At 44.5% G+C, this 27,979-nt stretch overlaps 1 protein-coding gene across 3 annotated transcripts in view; it reads left to right on the forward strand.

Moving 5' to 3' along the window:
- Positions 1–27,979, forward strand: part of LOC114028476 (transmembrane and coiled-coil domain-containing protein 4-like) — a 109,908-nt gene that overhangs the window by 68,524 nt on the left and 13,405 nt on the right. For all 3 annotated transcript variants that reach the window (XM_027842712.1, XM_027842711.1, XM_027842713.1), the window contains 2 exons: positions 13,850–13,967; positions 22,241–22,358. In XM_027842712.1, coding sequence (XP_027698513.1) covers positions 13,850–13,967; positions 22,241–22,358 — 236 coding nt within the window. The remainder of the gene's footprint in view (positions 1–13,849; positions 13,968–22,240; positions 22,359–27,979) is intronic.

Below are 27,979 nucleotides of genomic sequence, written 5' to 3' on the forward strand. Positions count from 1 at the left end.
GCCTCTTTTCCACTTCTATCCATTTCTCCTATTTCTAACCTCAGGGGCCAAACAGAATGAATCGAATCCCTCTTTCACATGACAGCCCTTCAGGTATATCTATCATTGAGACAACAAGGTACAGTGGAAAGAGTACTGGTTCTGAAGTCAGAGGACCTGGGTTCAAATCCCATTTCTGATGCTTACTACCTGTGTAACTATGAGCAGGTCACTTAATCCCCCTGTGCCTCAGTTTCCTTATCTGTAAGCCAGTAAGCAGCTTTATTTATGGATAAATACTATGTGTCAGACACTGTGCTGAGTACTGGTGATATAAAGACCAAGCAAAAACAGTCCCTGCCCTCAAGGAGCTTACATTCTAGTAGAGATGATAACATATACCTTAAAAAAATATGAAATGAAAGGTTGGAGTATATGGCACCTCAAGTCCCTGCTAACTACAGATCTATACTTTCCACCTCCCCCAGCCCAGGATGATATTAATCCATCAAATCCAGCAGCCAGCCGAGGTTCTGCCTAATGAGACATCCAGACTGAGTGACTGGAATATTAACTGGAGACACAAAGGCACCCAGTATCCTAAGCAGTTCAGCTTGTCTAAATCCCTCCTGCTGAAAGCCAAGCTTGATACAACAGAAATTCCTGCTAAATATTTAGATCCTTAGACAAAAATAAAGACACAGTAAGAATTTGAGGAAAGAAAACAGACCTCTAATAAGGAAGCCTTGGGCTTCTTCCTAGAACCATGGAAATGGCAGATTTGGAGTCAAGTGACCTGGGTTTGAATTCTGGTCCTGTCACTTACTGGCTATGTGAGTAAATGCAAATGGATTCTCCATTCTGGGCTTCCGTCTCATCTATAAAAAGAGGGGGTTGGAGGAGGTGATCTCCAAGAGCCTTTCCACCTTTAGACCCACGATCCAAAGTATTTCTGGCCCCTGCCTGAGTCCCTTTTCTCAATCAGCTGCTGCAGCAAGCTGTGTCTTGCAGTGTTCATGTACAGCACTGGGTTTCTGAAAACCAAATTGCTTTTTTCCTCTCTACTTCATGCATTTGCATAGAAATGGCTTCATCGTTTAGGAAGTCATCAGGAAGGGAGCTCGGTTCAAGCTGTCGTAAAAATGGACCCGAGCTGGCTGAGTCAAAAGAAGGTAGAGCAGGTGGCTCGAGGGGCCTTCCTTGCTGGAAGAACAGACGTCCTAGCATCCTTGCTTAGAGCAGGCATCTCATGCAACCTCCTGCCCCCCCCCCGTCCACAGCATCCCTGCCAGGTATTGTCCTAGCCTTTCCCCAAACACCCCCAGTGATAGGGATCTAGAAATCGAAAAGCCCTCAGAGGCCACCTGGCCCAACCCCTGTATTGTACAGTTTAGGAGTCTAAAGCCTGAAGATTCCAGGTATGCAAAGCACTTTGCAAATCTTACAGCGTTATATAAATGCTAGCTAGTATTATTATTATTATTATTATTATCATTATTATCAAAGATGCAGTGTTAGCTCATGTATGTACAGCTCTTCCCTCTTCTGTATTTGCTAATAGTGGCACACCTGGTCAGAAGAGTGTATTCACTTGCATGACGGTAGAAATTCAGTCAAACCTGAAAAATACCTGCTAATTGAGCACCAATTTGGTGCTTGGTGGACCTGGGAAGCTCTTGTCAGTGGCTCAAGCTTTAGCCCCCTGGACCAATTAAGTCTTGAAGATGATTTCCTTTTTAGGAAGAAACTATTGTATGTGTCACAGCCCAAGACTGCCATGGGTCTATTTGTAGTGAGTGTTTTTGTTGTTGGCTGCTAGGTGGCGCCATAGTGCATAGAGCCCTGGCCTTGGAAAGCAAGACTCATTTGGGCAAGTCACTTAGCCCTGTTTGCCTCAGTTTCCTCATCGGTAAAATGAGCTAGAGAAGGAGAACAGCAAACCACTCCGATATCTTTGCCAAGAAAACCCCAAATGGGGTCATGAAGAGTTGGATATGACTGAACAGCAACAGATTTGGGTCGATATACTTCTGCCGAACCATCAGTAGGCCACAGGGAGTGAAGGCCTAAACTTCCACACCCCCCCTGTGCGGAGCCCAGAGTTGTACACAGCAGGTGCTCAATAAATGTCTGTTGGAACAACTTTGAAAGGCTTAGAAATTCTGATCCACACAATGACCAAACACAATTCCAGAGGATTCATGGCGGACCAGGCTGCCCATCTCTAGACAGAGTGTGGAGGACTCTGGGGGCAGATACATACATATATGTATATATACATACACACATTTGGAACCTGGCCAATGGAGGAATTCATTTTGATTCACTATACACTTTTCTAATAGATTTTGCTTTTCTTCTCAGTGGAGGAGGAGGAGGAAGGAGGGGAAGAATGCAGATCTGAAAATAAAATAAAATCAAATTGTTAAAAAAAATTTTTTTATAGTTTACTGAGTTTGACTCCTTCGTTTATAGATGAGGTCATCGAGGCTCAGGGAATGAGTAATGAGCTTCTCCTTGAAGCTGTGATTTGACCCCTTTTCCCAACTCTTATCAATCCAGCACACTGGTCACCAGGGTTCCATTAAACCTCCCAAAGGCTCTGAAAGCTGTGGAGCGCATCTGTCTGAGAGAATCCTACTTCCCCTCCCACCCACCATGGAACCCACAGTAATAATGACAGCGCTGCAGTCAAGCCAGCCCTGAGGGAGGGAGACTGACTAATCTGCTTATTCACGAAAAAGCTTCCCTGGGCAACTTCTCCCCATTGCAGAGTTAGACTGAGGCCAGGTGGTGAAGGGCTTTATAAGTAAAAGAAAAAAGTTTAGATCTGATCCTAGAGGCAATAGGGAGCAACCAGAGTTGTTTGAGTAAGGGTGGTCAGATCTGGATTTAGGGAAAATCACTTTGGTAGAATGAAATGTCAGCACTGGGAGAGACCTTAGGACATAGAATGTCCATTGGAAGGAGCCTGATTCAACCATACCTGAATAGAAGTCAGCTGCGGTATTCTCAACAAGTGATCATCCAACTTCTGCTTAAAAAGTGCTACTTTTGGGGCAACTAGGTGGTGTAGTGGATAGAGCACCACCCTGGAGTCAGGAGGACCTGAGTTCAAATCTGATCTCAGACACATAACACTCACTAGCTGTGTGACCCTGGGCAAGTCACTTAACCCCAATTGCCTCACCAAAAAAAAAAAAAAAGCTGCTACTTTTAGAGCCCTCACCGCCTCCAGAAGCAGCCTATTTTGGACGCGTCTGATCCCTTTACCACGTGATGTCTTTCTCCTCCAGGAGAGCTATCATCATATTTCCCTGTCTTCTCTTCTCCAGGCTAAACATTCCCAGTTCCTTTAATTGGTTCTTTTATGGCATGGTGTCCGATTCTCCAATTTTGTGCCTACAAAACACCAGGCATTCCCAGTTTAAAACAAAAAACTGGGCACGATCTCTGAGCTCTGCTCATTTATACACCCTTTCTGCCCTCATTATCATCTAAATCCATCACATACAGAATGCACCAGACTGAGTCCCTAACCCCAGGTTTGGCTCTTTAATTAATTGATAGGCTTAATTAATATACCCACACACACAGACAAACACACACACACACACACCTTTAATTCTAGGCCTTCCCTTTGTTGATTCTTTCTAATTTATTCTGTGTGTTGTTTACATATAGTTGTTCGGGTGTTGTCTGCCCCATTAGACTGGTTGGTTGCTCCTTGAGGGCAGGGACTGTCTTACCTTTTTTGTATCAAAGCTTAGCACAATGCCTGGCACACAGTGGGTACTTAATAAATATTGGTTATTGATTTATTTCCTTCATTAGAATATGACCTCCTTGAGGAAAAGGAAGGTGTTTTTGCCTTTCTTTGTATCCCCAGAGCTTAGCACAAGTGCCAGGCACATAGTAGGCACTTAATAAATGTTTGTTGACTGACTGATTATTAGCCCTGTGACTAACTCACTGGTACCTTGGCCAAGTTATCTCCTGTCTGTGGGCTTCATTATCCCCTCTCTGTGAAACAAATTGGGATTGGCTAAATGATGTCTCTGGCCCCTTGGTCCATGCATCTATGGTTCTCATCTCAATGAGATGTCTGAAGAACAGTAGAGTCCTGGGCTAGAGTTGTTTTTTTTTTAAACTTTTATATTGCTACATTAGTAACAAGGCCATCTGGTGGAACCTTTTTCTTACACTGAATCTGTACTACTCCTGAGAATGGAGGACACTCGGGTGTGAATTTAGTCATAGGAGGGCCCTTAGAACACAGAATGTCAGAGCTGGGAGGGCCCTTAGAACCCAAAATGTCAGGGCTGGGAGGGGCCTTAGAAAAAAATGTCAGAGCTGGGAAGGCCCTTAGGATACAGGTTGTTATAGTCAGAAATGACTTTATAGATCATTTAATCCAGTCTCCTCATTTGAATGGAGCTAGTGTACCGCTGTGATCAATTTGTTTAACATGAAGAAGGAGGAACTAGTTATTCACAGAAACTCCTTTTATCAAACCCTGGAATCCCAAGTTGAGGCAAGAATTTGGCTGCACAATCACTCAGTTTATGACCCAGGTAACAGTTGCCAATTCTGCAAAAACCCATAAAGAAATTCTCTAAGGAACTGTCCTTTGGTAATTGAATTCAGCATATTAATCAACCAGCTAATATTTATTGAGAATCCTGCCATTGTTTTCATTAAACATTCCAACATCCTGTGTTCCAAGATCCCTTCCAGCTCTGACATTATACATTCTATGATACTTCCTAGTTCCAAGACTCTAATCTCTAAGGGCCCTCCCAGCTCTGACATTCTGGGTTCTAAGGCCCCTCCCAGCTCTGACATTCTGGGTTCTAAGGCCCCTCCCAGCTCTCACATTCTGGGTTCTAAGGGCCCTCCCAGCTCTGACATTCAGTGTTCTAAGGCCCCTCCCAGCTCTGACATTCTGGGTTCTAAGGCCCCTCCCACCTCTGACATTCTGGGTTCTAAGGGCCCTCCCAGCTCTGACATTCTCTGTTCTAAGGCCCCTCCCAGCCCTGACATTTTGGGTTCTAAGGGCCCTCCAGATTCTGTGTTCTAAGGTCCTTTCTAGCTCTGATGTTTTCTGTTCTAAGCCCAACCTCCCCCATCTCTGACATTCTATGCTGTATAGCCCTCTCAGCTCTAATACTCAATAATTCTATGATTAGCAGTCTCCTTTTGGCCCTTTGTTACTGTAATTGCTATGGAAATGGAAATGGAAAAAGCAGTCATTTGAAAAGAAAGAGAAGAACAGTAACAGTGAAATTATATTCTGCACCTGGCATATTTTTCCATCAAATTAAATAAATTACACAAGAAGAACACGTACCCTCATCTTGCAAGGAGAGCCAGCCAGGCTCGGGGCCTGGTTCACTCCCCGTGAACCATGAAAGTGTCAAGTGTTAGCGCTATTCACTGAGGATCCAACATTTTAAAATGGATTTGGATTCAGCAAGCATTTATTAAGAGTCTGCTATCTACTCGGTGCTGTCATGTGAAGATTTTTTCTTCATTGTTCTGTATGGGGGGAGACAGGAGGGAGATGCAGCATGTACTTTTGTTATTCAGTCATTTCAGTCGTCTCTGAGTTTTTCTGACTCCATTTGGGGTTTTCTTGGCAGAGATACTAGAGCAGTTTGCCATTTCCTTCTCCAGCTCATTTTACAGATGAGGAAACTAAGGCAGACAGGGTGAAGTGACTTGCCCAGGGTCACACAGCTAGGAAATGTCTGAGGCCAGATTTGAATTCAGGAAAATGAGTCTTCCTACTGGCCTGGTGCTCTCTCCACTGAGCCAACTAGCTGCCCCAACGTGTACATAGATACGTATAATACATGACAGAGGGTCGTGGAAGCAAAGAGCTACAAACAAAGTGATCTGGGACAATGTTTTGTCTGTGTGAGGTAAAGAAAAATGGACTTGAAATCAGAGGATCTTCTTACTTATTAGTTGTGTGACCTTGGACAAGTCCTTGGCCTCTCCAGGCCTCAGTTTCCCCATATTTAAAATGCAGAAGTTGGACGGGATGATCTCTAAGGACCATCACGGCCCTCCAAGCTCTCACATTCTGTGTTTTAGGGCCCTTCCCAATTCTGACATTTGATATGCTAAGGGATTTTCTAGATCAGACATTCTGCACACTAAATCTGACAGTTCTAAGGTTTGTTCCAGATCTAAAATTGTATCTTCCAAATTATTATTTCTAATATGAACCTCATTCCTGAAGGGGGGAAATGGTAAGAAGACTCTCTCTCTCTCCTTCCTTCCCTCTCTGTCTTTCTCTCTCTCTCTCCTCCTCCTCCTCCACCCCTCCCCTCTCTCCCTCCCCACTCCCCCACTCTCTCTCCCTCCCCCCTCCCTCCCTCTCTTTCTCTCTCCTCCTCCTCCTCCTCCTCCCCCCCTTCCCCCCTCCCCCTCTCCCCTTCCCTGGCTCCTCCCTCTCTTTCTAGCTGGAAAGGATTTTGTACATCTTGGTGGTGCTTTCGTTTCCTTCCTTCAAGGTACGTTGCCTGGACCTGCTGACAAGAAGCAATTACCTTGTTAGTTTCCCAGTCTTATCACTCACTGCACACATCGCCTCCTGCCAAGTAGAGAGAAATCCTTCTTTTCAGCTTATCAGTGTAGCTGCTTTGGTTTCTACAAACCAATAGACTCTGTTGACAAATCGACAGACTTCAGTGTGATGCTGCCTTCCCAGCCTGGAAAGGAGAGGGGCCAGTTTAGAAGCAACTGGAAACCTATTTACAAGCATGCCTCACTTTAAGAAGGTATTTAATATGAAAATCCAGATACCAAACAGATCAATTAGGGCATGAGATACTGTTGTTCTTACTTCTCTATTGGCATTTAAGCCCTTGACAGCCTGGCCCCAACCTGCCTTTCCCTACCAGTTCTCCACTGCCTCTAGGATCAAATATAAATTCCTTAATTTGCCTTTTAAGAACCCAGCCCCCTCTACATTACTCCCCTTCACAGACCCTTCTGCCTAGACAAACTGACCTTTGCGCTGTTCCACACATGCAACGTTCCACCTTTCCTCTCTAGGTCTTTGTATAATCTGTCTCCCCTGCCTAGAATGTCTCCCTCCCCACCTCCACCTCAAAGAATCCCCAGTTTCCTTCAAAGCTCAACTCAAATGCAGCCTTCTCTGTGACCCCATTCCTGCTTCCCCCAGCTGCTAATGTCTTCCTGAAATAGCCTCCTATCTGTTTTATATAAGTTTTGTTGTTGTTTGGTTGTTTCAGTCATGTCTGACTCTTCCTGACCCCGTTTGGGGTTTTCTTGGCAAAGATACCGGAGTGGTTTGTCATTTCCTTTTTCGGCTCATTTTTACAGATGAGGAAATTGAGGCAAACAGAGTTAAGTCACTTGCCCAGGGTCACAGAGCTAGTAAGTGTCTGAAGCTGGATTTGAACTCAGGTCTTCCAGACTACAAGCCCAGTGCTCTATCCACTGCACCACCTAGCTGCCCTCATATACGTTCATATTGTCTCCCCAGGCAGAATGTAAACTCCTTGAGAGCAGGTTTTGTTTCGTTTTTGTCTTCGTATCTCCATAACCTAGCACATAGTAGGTGATTAATAAATGCTTGTTGATTAATTGGTATTAAGTCAGATGGATGGATAGATAGAATATTTGTTAACACTTTCTATGTGCCAGGCACTGTGCTAACTGCTAGAGATACAATACAAGTAAGCAGGATGGTTCCTGTCCTCAAGGAGCATACATTCTAATGATAGGAAACAGTACATAAAGGAAAGCTGAATGATAATGTGATGCCTGTCTTTAAGAAGGAGTCATCCTTGGCATCTTTGACTGGTGTAGTAGAAAGAACCCGTGGGCACCTAGGTGGCGCCATAGTGCATAGAGCCCTGGGCCTGGAGTCAGGAAGACTTGCCCTTCTGAGTTCAAATGTGATGTTGGACACTTACTAGCTGTGTGACCTTGGGCTGGTCACTTTACCCTGTTTGCCTCAATTTCCTTATTTATAAAATGAGCTGGAGAAGGAAAAGGAAAACCACTCCAGTATCTCTGCCAAGAAAATCCCAAATGGGGTCACGAAGAGTCAGACACAACTGAAAAACAAACAAACAAAAAAAAAAACATTGGGCTAAGAGTCACAGCAATACAGAATCTCAGAGTTGGAGGTAAGGGGGGTTGTGCCTCAGTACCCCCCTAGCCTGACCTGTACTCGGACAAGAGTCCCCTCTACAAGTGGTCCTGTGGCCTTTGCTCGAAGACCTCTGGCCTTCATTACACCGATGTCGTCACAGGTCCGGACTCCCTCACTCCAAAAACATGGACATGAAGTGCTTAATAAACTTGCATGTGCCCTAGAGATGCGAGCTACTAGTATTAGGCTCAAGATTTCTAGCCAGAAGAGGCTCAAAAAAGCCAGTACTTTAGACTACAATCTCTTCATTCTACAGCCAGGGAAACTGAGATTCCCAGATGGAGTGTAAGTTCCTGAGATCACAGATTTAGAGCATCCTCCCTCACGCTCCCGGGAGCCCACTACCTTCTGTGGCAGCTCATTCCACTTTGACGTAGATACTGTGATTCGTAGGAAAGTTTTCCTTACAGCCAAGCCTCATTTTGCTTCTTTTCAGCCCCCCTCCGTCAATCCTACTTCTACCCTCTGGGGCCTAGCAGAATAAGTCTAATCCAGGGGTGGGGGAACCTGAGGCCACATGTGGCCCTCTAGGTCTCTGGGTGCGGCCTTTTGACTGAGTCCAAGTTTTACAGAACAAATCCTTTTTTTAAGGAGATTTGTTCTATGAAGTTTGGATTCGGTCAAAGGGCTGCATTTGAGGACCTAGAGGGCCACGTGTAGCCTTGAGGCCCCAGGTTCCCCACCCTTGGTCTAATCCTTCTTCCCAGGGACAGCCCTTCATATATTTAAAGACCACCAGCACAACCCCACAACCCCCAAACCCAAGTCTTCATTTCTCCTTCCAGTTCTTTCAGCCACTCTCCAAGAAACCTGGGTTCAAACCCAAGCCCTGAAGTCCCCTAGTTATACACACCTGAGCGAGTCCTTCCCTGAACCTCAGTTTCCCCATCTGTAAAAATGGGCATAGTAATAAGGGCACTGCCTCCGTCCCTTAGGGCACTCCTTCTGTGATTCCCTGACACAGTTTATTGGGCAGTGACTGTCCCCTTTTTCATCTGTACTCCAGGAGTGGGCAGAGGAGGGAGAGGATTTTATGTGATAGTAAATTCACTGCTGAAGGACAAGAGACACATTAATTCTTTGAAAGAGAGAATGAGCCAGCAGCGTCCCCCCAGCAACACTCACTCTTTCTCCAAGGCAGCCAGCCAAGCACCATCATTGAGGCGGTGCTGGAAACCACTTGGGTTGTTCACTAGTAACTAAGGTGATAGATTCTCCTAGAGAGGAAATTCATCTCCTCTCAGATTTCCTCCCTCAAGGGTTCCACTGATTCATGATGCTGCTGCAAAGGCCACAGACCCTAGAACTTGGCTGTTAAGGATCCGGGAAGGGCTCAGAGCCAGAAGGTCAAGGGAAGGGTCCCATCCCAGCTGTAAGTTACTGACTGCATCTAAGATCTAGAAAAATGTTTAAGGATATTCTATTGAGAGGCAACATTGTCTAGTGGATACAGCACTGAACTTGGAGGCAGAAAGACCTGGGTTCAAATGCTGCCTCAGATACTTGCTGGCTATGTGACCGTGGGCAAGTCATTTAAACTCTTTAGGTCTCAGTTTCCTCCTCTGTAAATGATGGGCAGAGGGAGGTTGGCCTCCATGAACTTTTAAGGCCCCTTCCAGCTGTAAATCTACAATCTTATAAAGTTACTCTCCAGCTTGGAGCCTCAGTTTCCTTGTCTGTAAAATGAAGAGATTATGGTCTGAAGTACTGGCTTTCTGGGGTCCCTTCTGGCTCTCAGCTTTTGCTTCCTTATGATGTCATTGGTCCTCTTTAAGAAGGAAGGATGAGAAATCCGGCCTCAGACACTTGACACTTTCTAGTTGTGTGACCCTGGGCAAGTCACTTAACCCCATTGCCTAGCAAAAAAAAAAGAGAGAGAGAGAGTTTGTCCAATAGGACAAACTATAACAGCTCAGTCCCTATGGCACGTTGAAGTTTACAAAGCACTTCATATATTTTCATATGTATTTATATATTTTGGTGGAGAGGGGGTCCTGGATGTGTGACTTCATTAGTGTAAGAAATTCCTAGTGTGGAAATTCCCTCACTAAGGCAACAAGTTTATGGACTTAGAAAATGGCCTGAGTCACTGGGGAGGGGAGGCGTTATCGAGGGCAAGACCTGAACCCAGGTCTTCCATCAAGGCTGATCTTATACCCACTAGGCCTTGCTGCCTCTCTTTTCTTTTTTTCTCATCTCATAGAGAGTAAGCTGATGTGGTAGATAGAAAGTTGGCCTCAAAGCCAGGAAGACCTGAGTTCGAATCCCATCTCTGACGCATCCTGGCTGAGTGTTTCTGAGCAGATCACTTAGCTTCTCAGGGGTTACGCTGTAAGTGGCAGTATGGCTGACCCATACTGATAAAAGGAGTTTCCTCACTCGGGGGTCTTCTATACCAATAAAATCACAAATCCAGTCCCTATTCCTATTCATTTACATATTGTACCTTATCTCTTTATAATTTAATTATATATAATATCATATCATATAATTATTACTGTGTAATATTATGTTATATATAGTATTATATATACTATATATAGGATTATATAATAATAATAATAATGTGCAATATAATAGAAATATATTGGTAAAAACCAGGTGGAGGAAGACGGCCTCTTGTGTGGACCGTGTCGTGCAGTGCATTTGGGAGGACAGACTAGGTCGGTCATCCATCAGGACCGATTCCGTAGAAAGTGAAGCATGCCCAGAATTGAGCAAAGGGCAGTGGGATTGCCTTCAGGAAATTGCAAAGTGCTTTTAATGACCCTAATCTTCTCCCACAAACAAAAGCCCATCTTTTCAGGACATTCGAGGTAATATTGTGTGACTGTGAGTCATAGAACACTTCATTCCCCAAAGGATTGAAGCTGGGAGTCACCCAAAGGGCAATGGGGATTCTGGCAGTAGGCGAAGGCGGCTGCGAAGATGATAAATGACCCAAGAGAAGTGGTGCAAAGGGTGTCATCCAAGAAAAGAGCTGGACTAGGTGGGTGGCAAGAAGCAGCTAGGAGGCCTGACTTACAGTCAAGAAGGCCTGACTTCCACCCCACCCCACACACTTACTAATTTGGTGACCCTAGGAATGTCTCTTCTACTGTCTCGGCCTCAGTTTCCTCATCTGTAAAATAAGGCAATTCTGCTTGATGGTCTCTAAGATCCCTTCCTTAGGGATAGGGCCTGCAGTCTGGAAGACCTGAGTTCAAATCCAGCCTCAGACATTTACTAATTCTGTGATCCTGGGCAAATAACTTAACTTTTATCCGCCTCAGTGTCCCCAACTGTAAAATGGGGATAATAACAGCACCTACCTCCCAGGGTAGTTGTCAGGATCAAATGAAATGTATTTGTAAAGTGCTTAGCACAGTGCATGGCACATAATAGGCACTTAATAAATGCTTGTTTCCTTTCAATGCTTGGTCCCTTCTAACTTGACCTATCTATATTCTAACATTCTCTGTTCTAGGGCCCCTGGAACCTCTAACATACTATGCCCTAAGATCACCTTCAACTCTAATATTCCATGCTCAAAAACTCTTATATTCAGTCAAGTAAGCAAGCATTTATTATGCACTTACTGGAGATACAGAGAATACAGAGAGAAAAGCAAAATGATCCCTGCCCACAAGGAGCTAACAGAGAAGTTACCGTGCACATATATAGGTGTGCACAGAGAACAGATAAAGTGGATGAAAGGTAACTTTGGAAGCAGCTGAGGGAAGCAGTGAAGCCTTCCAGAAGGTGGTGCTCCCACTGAGTCATGGAAGAAAATGGGCATTCCGTATTTTAAAGACTCTTCTAGTTCTGACGTTCTTTATTCTAAGGAACCATGGAGCCCTGACATCCTGTATTCTAAGGGCCTTCCCAGCTCTGACATCCTGTGTTCTAAGGTCCTGTGCAAACCTTAAAGCACTATATAAATGCTAGCTATGATTACTAACATTTGGAGTTCTATGAATAACTATCAGCTCTAGAATTCCACTCTACCCTGAATGATCTTGAGCCTTGATCCTTCCCTGGCTGGGGAATAGGAAAGCTGCCGTGCTTTGGTTTTCATGGGAACTCTCGGGTTCAAGACAGATTCCCAAGTCAGCACAGAAAAGACTGCATTCTACCCAGAAACATTACGTATTATACATTCTTCCTCTGCCTGAAGCCCCAGCTTGGGGGTGGGGGACGGGGGGGGGGGGATGCTGTAGAAAAGTCCCCAAAGCAGGGCGGGGCATCAAGGGAGACAGCGTTGCTTTCTGCCCATGTCCTAGTGCTGCTGTCTGATGGTCCCTTACAAAGCTTCCTTTCTGTTCTGAACCATCTCTCTGATCTCCTTGAGCTCAATTCCTGGGGCTTTCATGAGGAATCCAGCACAAAATTAAATGGCCCAGGGCCCGGAAAGGGCATGGAGGTTTGATGATCAGCTAAGCTATTATCTTCCATGTGAAGGCTCTAAGTCCCCATGGCTTGTTCATCATTTCTGAAGACGAAGGTATCCCAACAAGCCTCCACCTGCAACTGTCCCTCTTCCCCAGTGGAAATCTGCCTGGCATACAATAGGTGCTTAATAAATGCTTGTTGATTGAAATCTTTTATTTCCTGTCCTCCTTGACTGTGAGCCTGAGGTGTGTGTATTTATGCCTCAGTGCTCTGCATACAGTAAGCATTCAATGTTTGCTGAATTAACTGATTGAGCTCTGCTGATTCTGAGAAAAGGCTCCACGTACTGCCAAACAGATTCATAACATCTCGAAGTTGAGTTCCTGCCTAAAACTGGGGAAGGAACAAACATTTATTAAGCACCTACTATGTGCCAGGTGCTGTGCTAAGTGCTTTATAAATATTATCTCACTTGATCCTCACATTGTACCCGAAAGGTACACCTAAAGATTCTAGCATCATATATCATTTTTCCTTCCTTCTCAGTGAGTGTGGAAGGGTTGGGAGGGAGAAAAATAATTTGGAACTGAAAATTGGAGGAAAAAAAAAGAATGCAAAAAAAAATAATAAAATGAAATTTTTTAAAAAAGGATTCTAGTATCATGGAATTTAGACCCAGAAAGGACCTTGGGACAGTAAGTCAATAAATGTGTTTTAAACACCAAGCACTAGGGATACAAAGAAAGACAAAAGACAACCCCTCCTCTCAAGAAACTCACGGTCTATGGGAGAGACAGTTTGCAAAGAGCTATGTACAAACAAGTTACATACGGGTCAAATTGGAGATGATTAATCCAGGGAAGGCACTCGAATGAAGACAGGTTAGGAAAGGCTTACTGTAGAAGATGGTATTTTAGCTGGGACGTGAAGGAAGCCAGGGAAGCAGGGAGGTAGAGATGAGGAAGGAGAATATTCCAGGCATGAGGGACAGCCAGAGAAAACTACCAGAGCCAAGCCAGGACAAGGGGCAGCTAGGTGGCACAATGGATAGAGCACTGGTCCTGGAGCCAGGAGGACCTGAGTTCAAATCCAGTCTCCGACACTTAGTAGCTGTGTGACCCTGGGCAAGTCACTTAACCCTACTTGCCTCCGTTAATATCCCACTGTACCTAAGACTCAGGCCTAAGTTTCCTGACTCTGCCACCCATTAGCTGTGTGACCTTGGCCAAGGTTAATTTCCCCTCTCTAGGCTTCATCTACAAAATAGTGGATGTCCAACTGTGACATAATGTTTCCTGCCCTCAGATTGCCAAGGGATCATCGAGGACGTTATCCTTCTCGGAGCACCCGTGGAAGGAGAAGCCAAGTACTGGAAGCCGCTCAAGAAGGTGGTGTCTGGGAGGATCATCAATGGCTACTCCAGGTGTGTCTAAAAGTGTTTGTTTCACTGTGGGATGAGCACCACCTGGCCTAACGCAGTTCAGGGAACCTTCATGGGTCATCTTGAAACTTGGGTTCAAAAAACCAGCCTTAAAGTGGAAGAACTTAGCTCATCTGAAAAGGATCTGGGCATCTGAGTGGACTACAAGCTAATTGGAGTCAGTGAATCCTGCGGGAGCCAGAAATGCTTGTGGTATTTGGGGCTACATTTAGAGAAAAATAAGGAAGCGTTGGTCCATCTCTCCTTTGCCCTGTCAGGCCACATGGGGAGTATTGTCTTCTGTTCTGGGTGCCACGTTTTAGGATGGACAGTGATGAGCTAGAGCAACAGTTGTCAAACTTGGGGGGCTCAGGACCCCCTTATACTGAAAAGATCTCCCCAAAGGACTTTTGTTTATGTGGGTTATATCTCTTGATATTTGCCATATTAGAAGTTAAAATGTCAGGAGTTTTATGAAAATAGTTTTGACTCTGAGGACCCCCTGAAAGGGTCTTTGGGTCTCTCAGGAGACCCTGGATCACACTCTGAGAACCGCTGATCTAGAGATGGAGCAGAGGAGGCTGACCCGGACGGTGAAAGGCCTAGAGTCTGTTGCTTAGGAGGATTGTAAGAAGAATAAGGGATGTGTAGCCTAAAAAAAAAGGGGGACTTTTTCGGGAAGGACATCATAGCAGTGTTTAAGTGTGTGAGGAGGAATGAGCCTTGTTTGGGGCCCTGGAGAATAGCACAAGGAGAAGTGGAGAGGAAATCTCAAAAAGGGACAATCAATCAGTAAACATCTATTAAGTGCCTGCTGTGTGCCACCCGGAACGGAAAGGTCTGCCCTGGGCGGTGATGAGTACCCCTTCACTGAGGGTCTTCGAGCAAAACCCAGATAAGACGATGGCTTCCCTGGTAGTTAGTAAAGGAAATTCCTGTCTAGTTCTAGGTTTCACTAGGTGCTCACTGAAACACTGTGATTCTGAGCCCCTGCCCTGATAAGAACTGTGCATGGTAGTCAATGAGCCTGACCACAAAAAGGGAGAGGCTGTATTTAAGAGTGATGCTATCAGGGCTGCTAGGTGGCGCCATCACACAGAGCACCGGCTCTGGAGTCGGGAGGATCCGAGTTCAAATTTGACCTCAAATACTTACTAGCTGTGTGACCCTGGGCAAGTCACTTAACCCTGATTGCCTGGGGAGGGGAGGGCCGGGCAGGGAAGAGAGTGATGCTATCCTGGGTATATGCAAATGAATCACAGCACAGCAACAGTCCACCAGCAGAGAGAAGCAGCAGGGGACCCTGTGAAGCCCTGGATGTGGGAATGAATGAATTAAGACATCTCTCTCCCTTCCAGTAGGGTTTCCACAATGAAATGAAGCTCTCTTGAAGTATATTATTGCTCACATAATTGGGGTTGGGTTGTCTTTTGTTTGTTTTTTTACATTTCACAAACTCTAAAAGAAAAATAAAATAAAATAAAAACAAGCAATTAAAATCTTACACTCCGAAGGAAAGCACAGCTTTATTAAAAACATCTATTTTGTCAAAAGCAGGGTTTGAGAAAGGGTGGTTTTCATATCTCTTATGAATTTAGGGTCTCTTATTATCCTGTTTATTAAAAAAAAAATTTTAACCATTATTTAGCCTAACCAAGAAATGGAAATAGAGGCCCCAACTTCCTTTGTTTGACCTTCAGAAGGTCACAGATGTGGCTCCAATTAAAATTGCTGAGAGGACCCTGAGAGCACAGAATGTCAGAGCTGGCACATCTACAGTGCCTTTAGCTTTGCAAAGAGTTTTTGCACATGTTCTCACTAGAATCTTAGCTCACAACTACCCTGCGTGGTAGGTTCTATTATTATCTCCTTTTTATGTATGAGGAAACTTAAGAAGAAAAAGATTGTCCAGGGTTGCCCAGTGACTAAGAGTCTGATGGAGTATGGGAATTTGGGGTTTTTTATTTCAAGTCCAATATTCTATCCCTCTTGTTACCTAACTGTCCCTCTTAGCTCTAACATTCTGTGTTCTAAGGGCCCTCCTAGCTCTGACATTCTGTGTTCTAAGGGCCCTCCTAGCTCTGACATTCTGTGTTCTAAGGGCCCTCCCAGTTCTGACATTCTGTGTTCTAAGGCCCCTCTAAGAACCCCATCCAGAGTTCTAAGGGCCCTCCCTACTCTGACATTTCTGTGTTCTAAGGGCCCCCCTTACTCTGACATTCTCTGTTCTAAGGTTCCTCCCAGCTTTGACATTCCATGTTCTAAGGGCCCTCCCTGCTCTGATATTCTCTGTTCTAAGGCCCCTTTCATCTCTGGTTCTGTACTGTAAGGGTCCTTCCCTCTTTGACATTCTATGTCCCAAAGTTGCCTCTTGCTGTAACGCTATATTCTATGTTGAAGTTCCCTTCCAGACATAGAACTCTGAGACTCAGATATCACATGAGCAGGCTCTTCCCCAGAGTTAGAGAGAGTAGAAATAAAGCCAATCCCTTACCCTGCTGTGTAGGCCCTGGGATTGGAGCTCCTCAGAAGCTCTGTGGAGACAAACAGCTGCCATGACGAAAATTCAATTTTACTTTCAAGTCATTTGAATGAACACCGGTGGGCTTTGCCCTGAGTGTAAAGCCAGCCTTTGTGGACTATAATAGAGGATAGAAAAAGGAACAATTACATACTTTTCTTTTTGATCCATTACTGGGGGCCAGAGCTGCCTTGCTATCTCTCCCCTCAGCCCCTAAAAAATCCCCGATTAGTCATTCCTTCGAATAACTGAATTGGCTTGGGAGACTGAGGTTTATTGATGTGTGGCAGAATAATTGTGCTTCCATTCAGCACCCTGAAGATACTGAATTTGATAACGTCAAAGTCTTCTAAGAGTTTCACAGCTTGAATATGCTGAAAAATACATAGCAGAGGCATAGTCCAGACAGAAACAGAGAGAGACTGCTGGGGAGAGACAGAGAGAGAGGAGGGGGAATAAACACAAAGAGGAGAGGGAGTGGAGGGAAGGGAGAGGAAGACAGAGGGGGAAAAGAAAAAAAATTTAAGGAGAGGGAGGGGAGAAACAGGCAGGAGGGAAGGAAGGGGGGAGGAGAGAGAAAGGAAAGGAGAGAGAGAGAGAGAAGAGGAAAAAGAGGAGAAACAGAGGAAGGAGAGAAGGGAGAAAGAGAGAAAGAAAGAGGGAGATCAGGGTGCCCCAATTCTCTTTTTTCCTTAAAGCTTAGAGATAACAGGGCCAGATGGCACTAACCAAAAATATTCTCTGTCTCCCCTGCCTCTCTGTGAGACCTTTACCAAGTCCTGCTGCCTCTTTGGGTCTCGTTTCCTTTTCTATGAAATAAGGGATTGTATGTTCAACCTCAGTTCTACCTCTAACTTCCTTTGTGACTCTGGCCAAGTTACTTTCCCTTCCTGGGCCTCAGTTTCCTCATCTATAAAATAAAAGCTGGAGTGCATTATTTCTTTATTTAATTCAATTTTTAAAATTCTGAACTTAATCAACATCCTCACAAAAATGAGCATTTCCCTAAACGAAATAAAATACTACTTCATAGAATATGGATTCTGGGAAACCCTGAATCATTGTGGAATAGAGTGTTTCATTTAAAGTCCCTTTTAGCTCTAATGTTCAATGCTCTAACTTTCCTTCAAGTTCTGACATTGTGTGTTCTGAGCTCCCTCATTTCCGTGAAATTCTGTGTTCTGAGGCCCATTGCTTCTGCCTCCTTTGCTGCATCCTACCCCAGATCATGCCTTCTAACCATAGGTGTCAGGGCTCTGTCCTAGGTCCTCTTCTCTTCTCCCTCTGTACCGATTCACTTGAAGATCTCATCACCTCCCATGGATTTAATGACCATCTCTATGCTGATGATTCTCAAATCCCGCCCCCACCTGCTGCCGACCTCCAGTCTTGCATCTCCAACCGCCTTTCAGAAATTTCAAACTGGATGTCCAGTAGATACCTTAAACTCGACTTGTCCAAAACAGGACTCATTCTCTTTCCTCCCAAGTTTCCTCCCTTCTCCTACCTTCCCTATTACTGTAGAGGGCAACACCATTCTCCCAGTCCCTCAGGCTAACAACCCGGGCATCATCCTGGACTCCTCACTATCTCTTACCCCTCCCCCCAATATGGAATCTTTTGCCAAGGCCTGTCAGTTTCACCTTGGCAGTATCTCTCGATATGCCCCCTTCTCTCCTCCTTGTCCCTGCTCTGGAGCAGACCCTCATCACCACATGCCTGGATAATAACAATAGCAATAAGCTGCCGGGGGGGTGTACCTATCCAAAGTCCCTCCCCACTCTAGACCATCCTCCATTCAGCCGCTTAAGTGACTTTCCAAAGCACAGGTCTGACCATGTGGCCCCCTCATTCAATAAACTCCAAGATCAAATCCAAGATGCTCTGCTTAATATACACAGCCCCTCGTAACCTAGCTTCTTTCTGCCTTTCCAGTCTTTTTGTGCCTTATTCCCAGATACATACTCTTGGGTCCAGTGACACTGACCTCCGAATTGCTCCACAAACAAGACACTTTGTGTCTTAACTCTACATTTTCTCTGGCCCTCCCCCATGCCTGGAATGTTCTCCCTCCTCTGCTCTAACTATGGACTTGCCTGGCTTCCTTTAAGTCTCAACTAAAGCCCCACCTTGTACAGAAAATCTTCCCTAACCCCTCTTAATTCCAGGGCCTTCCCTCTTTTAATTATTTCCTATTTATCCTGTATATGCCTTGTTTGTATGTATCTGTTTGCGTGTTGTTTCCCTCTTTGACGTTCTATGTCCCAAAGTTGCTCTTGCTCTAACACTATATTCTATGTTAAAGTTCCCTTCCAGACACAGAACTCTGAGTCTCAAATATCACATGACCAGGCTCTCCCCAGAATTAGAGAGGGTAGAGATAATGCCAATCTCTAATCCTGCTTTTTTTTTTTTAACGTTTAGATTGTAAGCTCCTTGAGGGCAGGGGCCATTCTTTACCTTTTTTTTTTTTGTATCCCCAAAGATTAGCACAGTGCCTGACACAGAGTAAACACTTCACAAATGTTTGTTGACCGATTGGTTGACATTTTATATTTTAAGGCCCCTCCCAGCTCTGACATTCTCTGTTCCAAGGGCCCTTCCAGCTCTGACACTCTGTGTTCTAAGGGCCGTCCCAGCTCTGACACTCTGTGTTCTGAGGGCCCTTCCTGCTCTGACATCCTGTGCTCTAAGGGCCCTCCCAGCTCTGACACTCTGTGTTCTAAGGGCCCTTCCTGCTCTGACATCCTGTGCTCTAAGGGCCCTTCCAGCTCTGACACTCTGTGTTCTAAGGGCCCTCCCAGCTCTGACATTCTCTGTTCTAAGGCCTCTCCCAGCTCTGACATCCTGTGTTCTAAGGGCCCTCCCAGCTCTGACATTCTCTGTTCTAAGGGTCCTCCCAGCTCTGACATCCTGTGTTCTCAGGGCCCTCCCAGCTCTGACATCCTGTGTTCTAAGGGCCCTCCCAGCTCTGACATTCTCTGTTCCAAGGGCCTTCCCAGCTCTAATACTCTGTGTTCTAAGGGCCCTCCCAGCCCTAACAAACTGTGCTTCCCTGATTTCTCCAGTCGTAACAGGAGAGGAGGCCCTTGACCGTGTGCTGATTAACATTATCGTCTCCCCATTTGCTGATGTTCATGCTCTCTGTTGACTATAGTAACAAGTCTCCTAGCTGGTCTCCTTGCTTTCAGTCTCTTCTTCGCCACTCCTGTCAGTCCATCATTCTTATGACTCTCTTCTTAGAACATTGGTCTGATGGAGTCACTCTCTGGCTCAGATTCCCCCAGGGGTTCCCTATTGACCATAGGATAAAGCACCAGCTTCTTTGCCTGGCATTGAAGGCCCTCTATCCTCCAGTTTCACCTTACCTTTTATGCCTCATTTCACTCTACTTTCCTTCCCATACATTACTTTTTGGTCAAAGTAGACCCCTAACAGCTTCCCAATGTCCTCCTGCCCTTTCCTACCTATGTGCATCTGCTCAAGTCATCCTCCGAGCATAAGAATGTCCTCCATGGCTCTGCCTATTGATCTCTCTATGGAGATCTAAGGATTATAGACCTGCCTGTGGCTGGCTCAAGTGCCACTTCTTCAATCAGTCAAGCATGAAGTGCTTACTATGTACCAACGAAGGACGAACAACAATTTTTATTGTTGATGTTCCGTGATGCCATTGGTCTTCTTTGAAAACCAAGGACAAACAACAGCACTGCATACCAAACACTATGCTGAGTGCTAGGAATACCTCAAAAGGCAAAAAACAAAAAATCCTGCCCTCAAGGAGCTTATATTCTAATGGAGAAGACAACATTTGCAAATAACTAGGGATATGCAAGATATATACAGCATAGATGCAGGCAGTCTTAGAGGGGAAGATGCTGCCAGCTGAGAGGTCAGAGGAAGACATCCTCCACAGATACTGCCCCAGTTTCCCCAATGAAAAGGGATCTTTCCCTCATCAGATTTTTTACAACACCTCGTCCGTATCTTGGCCTTGTCCAAGGGTATGCTGGAGCCAACTTGATTTTGTTTCATTGATTGTCTAGACTTAAGAAAGTGATGGAGAAAATATTAATACTGTAAACTTTAAAATGCATCATTTAAACTTTTTTTTGGAGACTTAATTATGAAATGCTTTCCGGCATGCTCCTGCTTACCATAGTCTAGTTATCTGTGCTCTTCCTCCTCTTCTTCTTTTTTTTTTAGGCAATTGGAGTTAAGTGACTTGCCCAGGGTCACACAGATAGTAAGCGTCAAGTATTTAGTCTAAGGCCAGATTTGAACTCAGGTCCTCCTGACTTCAGGGCCAGTGCTCTATCCACTGCGCCACCTAGCTGCCCCCTGTTTGTACTCTTGCTATACCTCCCTCCTGCCAGTTCTGCCCCATTGAAGACTACAAGCATGAGAAACTATACTGGTGTTTCCTCTCTGTGTCCCCAGCAATAAGAACAAGGCCTAAAACATAGTGGGCACTGAATTTTTGGGAAAAGGAAATGAAAACAAAATTAAACGGCTCTTATCCCACAATCAATAAGCATCAAAGGACAAGGTTTTATGCTCCCTCATCCCTCTTAGGCTCTGAAACCAAAACACTGAGTTATATCCACATGTAGGAGTATGCTGGAGCCAACTCATGAGAGCTGATTGCTAAATTTTCACTGTGAGCATTTGCTCCTAGGAAATAGGCAAATGCATAGATCTGGGCTTGGTTTGTTGTTTTGTTGATTGTCAAAACTTAAGGAAGTGATGGAGAAAATAAATGTTCATAATACAGATTAAACTTAAAAGTGTGATGTGGGTACATCCCTGTCTCCCCCCCCCACAGCTGATTGTTAAACACTTACCAGCACAACCCTGTCCATGCCCTTAAAGGGAAATATGAACCAAGCAGACAGGAAGCTTAAGAAGAGAAGAAGAAAAAGGAGATGAGCTTAGGCTGGGACTCTGTACCATCTGATAGGAGATGCTGTTGATTCCCAGCAATGAAGAGAGAAAAGAAGGGTATGATGCTAGAAACAGGAAACCCCCTGCATTCATCTGCTACAAAGGGAAATGAACATAGCCATGCGCAATTTTGAAAAAAGCATTTGAAAGGGAAAGATAAATTATTTGGGACTCATTGTTTTCTGTTATCCACAGAATTTTAGAATTTAGAATGTCAGAGCTGGGAGGGCCCTTAGAACACACAATGTCAGAGCTGGGAGGGCCCTTAGAACACAGGATGTCAGAGCTGGGAGGGGCCTTTAGAACAGAGAATGTCAGAACTAGGAGGGCCCTTAGAACACACAATGTCAGAACTTGGAGGGCCCTTAGAACATGAAATGTCAGAATTGGGAGGGCCCTTAGAACATGAAATGTAAAAGCTGGGTGGGCCCTTAGGACACAGAATATCAGAGCTGTGAGAGTCCTTAGGACACAGAATGTCAGAGCTGGGAGAGCCCTTAGAACACAGAATGCCAGACCCGGGAGGGCCCTTAGAACACTGAATGTAATGAGAGACCTTTTCGATAGACTGTTTGGTCTAACTGAACTGTTATTTTTTTCTTCCCTTTTTAATTCTTTGTTATAAAGAATGACTTTCTGGGAGGGGGAGGGAAACATTTGGAAATGTAAGGTATGCAAAAATAAGAGATAGCAATAAAAATGTATTTTCACAAAAAGCCAAAAAAAATTGTTGAATTAAATTGAATTGATGAGTTGGGTTGATAGAGTCCCCACCAGACGGTGACTTGCCTTTCGCTTGTTCCCCTCCCAGGGGAGACTGGCTGCTGAGTTTTGTGTACCGAACGTCCTCTGTGCAGCTGAAAGTGGCCGGGCTCCAGCCTGTCACCCTGGATGACAGGAAGATGGTCAACATGGACTTGTCAGCAGTGGTAAGTGTGAGTTTTGTGGGGATTAAAATTATGCAGCCTACAATAAAAGAGACAGAGGCAGAGCTCTGAGCCAATGGCACTTTATTAAAGGGTCCATGGTCCCCTCTAATGAAGTGAACCTCAGATCCTCCTCACGATCTGAGATTCACCCTTCTTCCAGTACCTTGTATTTACAGAGTTTGGTACCAAAATATGCAAAGGAGGCATGGCAAAATACAGAATCTCATTGGTTGATAGACCTTGTTCTTAAGAGCCAAAAAGGACATATCAGCATGGGGGTCACAGGATGGGTGAAGCATGGGGCATCTCCGCTGACTAAGTGGTCAGAAGATGGTCACCTGGTCGCTTTGGATAAGAGGGAATGGTCCAGAGTTACAAAAATAAATTGGCAGACTTTCCAAAGCATCAAGGAATCCCACTCATGCTGGGTTTGGACACGAAATTTGAGTAAAACAGGGTGGAGATATCTTTGTCAGCATTCACATGATTGCGCAAATGAGCCTCATAAGTTGGTAAACAAGCAGTGAACATTACATTGAAGTTTGAGAGTATCTATAAGAACTATCTATCCCAATATGATTTATGTAGAATATCAAACTGATTGGAATAGAGTAAGGGTCCAAAGGAATTATTTCTCACAGTTTGCCCTTTCCTGCTTAAGGAAGAGGGCATGGGAAGGGCTCTCTCTGCCTTGAGCTGGTGCTGTCCTGGAGGCTTTGGCTGAAAGAGGAGGTACATGCACCAGGTCTGACCTTTCCAAGAAGAGCCAAGGGACATCTGGAAAGGGAGAGAAGGGATTACCAGACTCAGACTGGCAGCAGGGCCCCTATCAGGGCTGCGAAGCCCAGGAGCCCTGCCCTTTCTCCTATTCCAATTGGCCCCTTTTTGAGAGAGACTGTCTTCTAGCCTTTATTAAGTGCTGAACAAGGCTCCAAACAGAACACAAAGGAAGCTATCCCTGCCCTCTAGGAGCTTACCTTCTCCTGGACAAGATGATAAGTAAATGGCTTGAGCAAACGAAAGAGCACCTTCCCCTGGAGGATCAGGGAAGGCTTCCTGTAGGAAGCAGCAGCTAAGCTCAGCCTTGAAAGAAGAGTGGGCAGAGGGAATGCAGTCTCCGGGAAGCCTGTGTGAATAGTAGAGGCAGGGACAGAATGTCACATACGAGGAAGAATCTTCCAGTAGAAGGAAACATTTTCTTTTTTAAATGTTCTTATGGATTTAACAAACAGGAACATTTCAATATACAAAGAATAGAAAAAGAGGATTGCATATGAGATGAGCTTCTGCTACAGTTTTTAACTGCGTATTAAATTTGACAAAGTAGTAACAAAATCGCCATGCTTTTCTGGGTGCCCTTCCGAATTCCCTTCTGCTCTCCTGTATCCAATCCTTAATTTTTCATTCACTCTCTTTTCTTTCATTCTTTCCTTCTTTCTCTCTTTCTTTCCTTTCCTTTCCTTTTTTAAATTTTGTTTATTTGTTTGTTTTGGCACTACTATTCAGCCAGGAAAGCCTTTCCAAAGTCAGGCCTCTATAATGATTATTGGATGGAGGACTAATGGTTAGACTCACTGGAAGAGGCCTTGGATCACCACGAGGACTTTGTGTTTTATATTAAAGGCCACACAAAGCTTCCTGAGCAAGAGCAGTGACTCAGTCTGAGGCTTTAAGATTATTTGGGCAGCTCTGAAATTATACGGTCTGATATTCTGTGTTCTAAGGGCCCTCCCAGCCCTGACATCCTGGGTTCTAGGTGCCCTCCCAGCCCTGACATCCTGGGTTCTAAGGGCCCTCCCAGCCCTGACATCCTGGGTTCTAAGGGCCCTCCCAACCCTGACATCCTGTGTTCTAAGAGCCCTCCCAGCTCTGACATTCTGTGTTCTAATGATCCCTCCAATTCTGATATTCTCTGTTCTAAGAGCCTTGCTATCTCTGACATTCTATGTTTCTCTTTCATTTTTGACATTCTAATTTCTTAAGAGGCAACAGAGCATAATGGATAGGAAAATGGACCAGAGTTCAAGCAGATCTGGATTCAAATCCTACCTCAGACACTTGCTAGTTGTACATCCCCAGGCAAATCACTGATCTGCTCTGTACCTCAGTTTCTTCATCTGAAAAGTGAGGGGATTATACTCGATAGCCTCTAAGGTACCCTTCACCTCTAAATCTTTGCTCCTATGATTTCAGTTCCTTTCCAGCTCTCATATCTGTGTTCTAAGGTCCTTTTCCAGGCCAAACTGGTAGGTAAATCATTTAAAAAAAAAAAAAAGCAAGAAAGAAAGAACATGAGAAATGTCTTTGGAAAATTGCAGTACTAAAGATTTCTCAATATTTTCAATGTGCCTCCCTTCCAGAACTGGCTGTGAATTTCTCAATAATAGCCTCTTTGTTTTTCCTACTGTGTTATCATGACTGAGGCAAAGCCCTGTGGGGGCCACTTCATGCAGTGATAAAGAGCTCTTTACCCTATCTGTGTTGGAAGTCCTTAGGATGAGAGGATCATGAGAGCTCAGTAGGGCCCTGGAGCGAGAGTCTCCACTTCCATTTTGGCCCTGTATGGTAGATATGTCCATGTCTATAAATATATATATATACACGTGTGTGCATGTGTGTATAAGTGCACATGCATGTGTGTGTTATATGTGCATATATGTATCTTACATGTGTGTGTGTGTCGGTGTGTAAAAACCAGACCTGTAATTTTATTTCTGTATGGTACTCTTACTGAGCAATGTCATTTACCCATGCATATTAACACCTGCTCTGCAGTGTACAGATACTTAGAATAAGGAATCTTCTAGTTCTAATCTTGACTTAGGCCCTAACTATGTGACCCTGGGCAAGTCACTTAATTTTTCTGTGCCTCAGTTCCCTACTCTGTAGAATGGAGATAATTGTACCTGCCTTGGGAGGATCAAATGAAATAACACGGGAAAGGTTTGACAAACCTTAAAGAGCGAGATCAACTCTGGTTGTTATTATCATGATCTTAGAGTTGGGGGGGCCCACTAACAGGTTGAATGACTTGACCAGGTAACACAGCCTGTATGCATCAGAGGGAGGATTTCAACTCAGGTCCTTCTTATTCCAAGGCTGCCTCACTACCCAGTAGGCCACACTTTCACACAGTCAACTTGTATCATTCTCTGTGTTTGTGATATGTCCTCCCTACTGTCCTATGAATTTCTGTATTTCTGAATTACTCTACAAAGAATTTCAAAGCTGGGAAGGCCCTGAAAACACAGAATGTCAGAGCATGGATGGCCCTTAGAACACAAGATGTCAGAGCTGGGACAGAGGTTAAGCTATAGAATGTTAGAACTTACATTTCCAGAACTAAAAAGAATCCTAGAACAAAGAATGTTAGAGCTAAAAAAAAAAATCCTTGAAACAGAGGTCCTCCAACTTTTTTGTCTCAATATCCCTTGATTCTCTTAAAAATCATTGAGGACACTAAAGTGGTTTTGTTTAGGTGTGACACTATCAATATTTGCTTCTTTAAAAGTAAATTGATAAGCAGCTAGGTGGCGCAGTGGATAGAGCACCAGCCCTGGATTCAGGAGGACCTGAGTTCAAATCCTGCCTCAGACACATAACACTTACTAGCTGTGTGACCCTAGGCAAGTCACTTAACCCCATTGTCTAACAAAAAAAAAAAACTAAATTGATAAATTAAAACTAAGTATTTTTAAAATATTTATTCATTCATTTTAAAATAACAAGAATAAACCCATCACATGTTAACATAAGTAATGTTTTTATAAAAAATAACCATATTTTCCAAAACAAATAAAATTTAGTGACTAGAGTGGCCTTATTTTACACATATTTGTAAAACTTTTGAGCGTCAGGCTCAGTAGAAAACAGCTGACCTCTCCTACCTGCTTCTATATTTAGTCTGTTGTGATCTGTTATTTTGGTTGAAGTGTATGAAGACAATTCAACCTCACACAGACAGGTAGTTGGAAAAGGGAAGAGTATTTTAATAGGCAAGTCATTTCTTAGTATTATTATGAAAATAAGGGGCAGCTAGGTGGCGCAGTGGATAGAGCACTGGCCTGGAGTCAGGAGCACCTGAGTTCAAATCTGGCCTCAGACCAAACACTTGACACTAGCTGTATGACCCTGGGCAAGTCACTTAGCCCCAATTGCCAAAAAAAAAAAAAAAAAAAAAGCTCAATCAATTATTATGAAAATAGTTTTGACCTCATGGATACCTTGAAAGGTATCTCAGGGATGGTCCTCAAACCACACTTTGAAAGCCTCTATTAATTGTAGAATATAATCATAGCCATCACCAGATGGGACCCTAGAGATCATATAGCCTATCCCCCTTGCTTGATTTATGAGGAAACTGAGGCCCAGGATGGGGCAGTGACTTGCCCTAGGTCACCCAGTAACTCAGTGGTACCACCAAGAGGAGAGCCTGGAATTTCTGACTGAGCCCAGGGAGCTTCTATACACTGGCATCTAATTAGGAAAAGAAGGCAAACAAGCAGGGTAATTGGAGAATAAGACAATGTATGATCAGGTACCGACTGTGCAGTGAAGCTGCTTAGAGACCCTGTGAAGGACTGCTGGGGGATGTGACCATCAGGGCCAAAGGAGGCGACTGATGGAAGAACTCTGCAAGTCCAGAGTGCTCAGACAAACCCAAGGGCCACCGGCTTGGGTTGGCAAGATTTTCCTTCACTTGCTTACTGTGAGGCTTCGATGACTCTAGTGAGGACGGCTTCTGTTGATCACAACCCTCGTTCTTCTGGGGGCTTTCTGAAAATTTCTAGAAGCACTTTCATCACATTCTTGCTAGGAGGCTGGTACTGTGAGTAAATGACCCTCATTTTACAGATAAGGAAACTGAGGCTCAGAGAGCAGTAATTTGCCCAAAGTCAGCAATGTTAGAAATAGTAGAGCCCAGATTCAAACCCAGGTCTTTTGACCCGTACCTTCAGCCAGCAATCCACGATGCCTCTTTCCTTTCTCTTTTGATTCTTTGTCTCCAGAGCCAACCAGAAACCCTCCCACGCACCACCGAAGTTTGTAAGAAATCTTCTGTCCCTTTAAAGACAATTGGTGTGTTCAGAGACTTTCTACGGCAGAGCTGGTAATCAGGCCTGAGTAATTCCCCCTCAAAATAGATGAGGCTGAAATTAGAAGCTTTTCTGTGTTAGTGGCTCATCTGCCTTTGGAGGTGGTACAGGTGGGAGCAAGAAGGGGGATAGTTAAAGTCATTAGAGCTGATGGAGCTACTAAGTGGAATCGATAAGCCAAAGGCCGGCTCAGAGCGGGGCTGTGAAGATGAAGTGGTGGAAATCATAGGAATGATCTGACTTGTACCACTTTGAGATGTGCTTTCATCTTGAGGCATGGATCCCAGACTAGTCCGCGAACCCTAGAACCGTAGAAAGTTCTGTAGAGCCAGAAAGACCTTAGAACATAGAATGTCAGAGCTGGACTCTCCTACCTGCTTCCAGTCTGTTGTGATCTGTTATTTTGGTCAAAGTATATCAGAACTGAGAAGGGCCTTAGAACCCAAAATGTTAGAATATAGAATATTGGACCTGAGGGCAGAGAATGTTAGAACATAAAATATCGGAGCTGAGAAGGACCTTAGA

This window comes from Vombatus ursinus, unplaced genomic scaffold (genome assembly GCF_900497805.2).
Source record: "Vombatus ursinus unplaced genomic scaffold, bare-nosed wombat genome assembly UNPS02014884.1, whole genome shotgun sequence".
NCBI lineage: Eukaryota > Metazoa > Chordata > Mammalia > Diprotodontia > Vombatidae > Vombatus > Vombatus ursinus.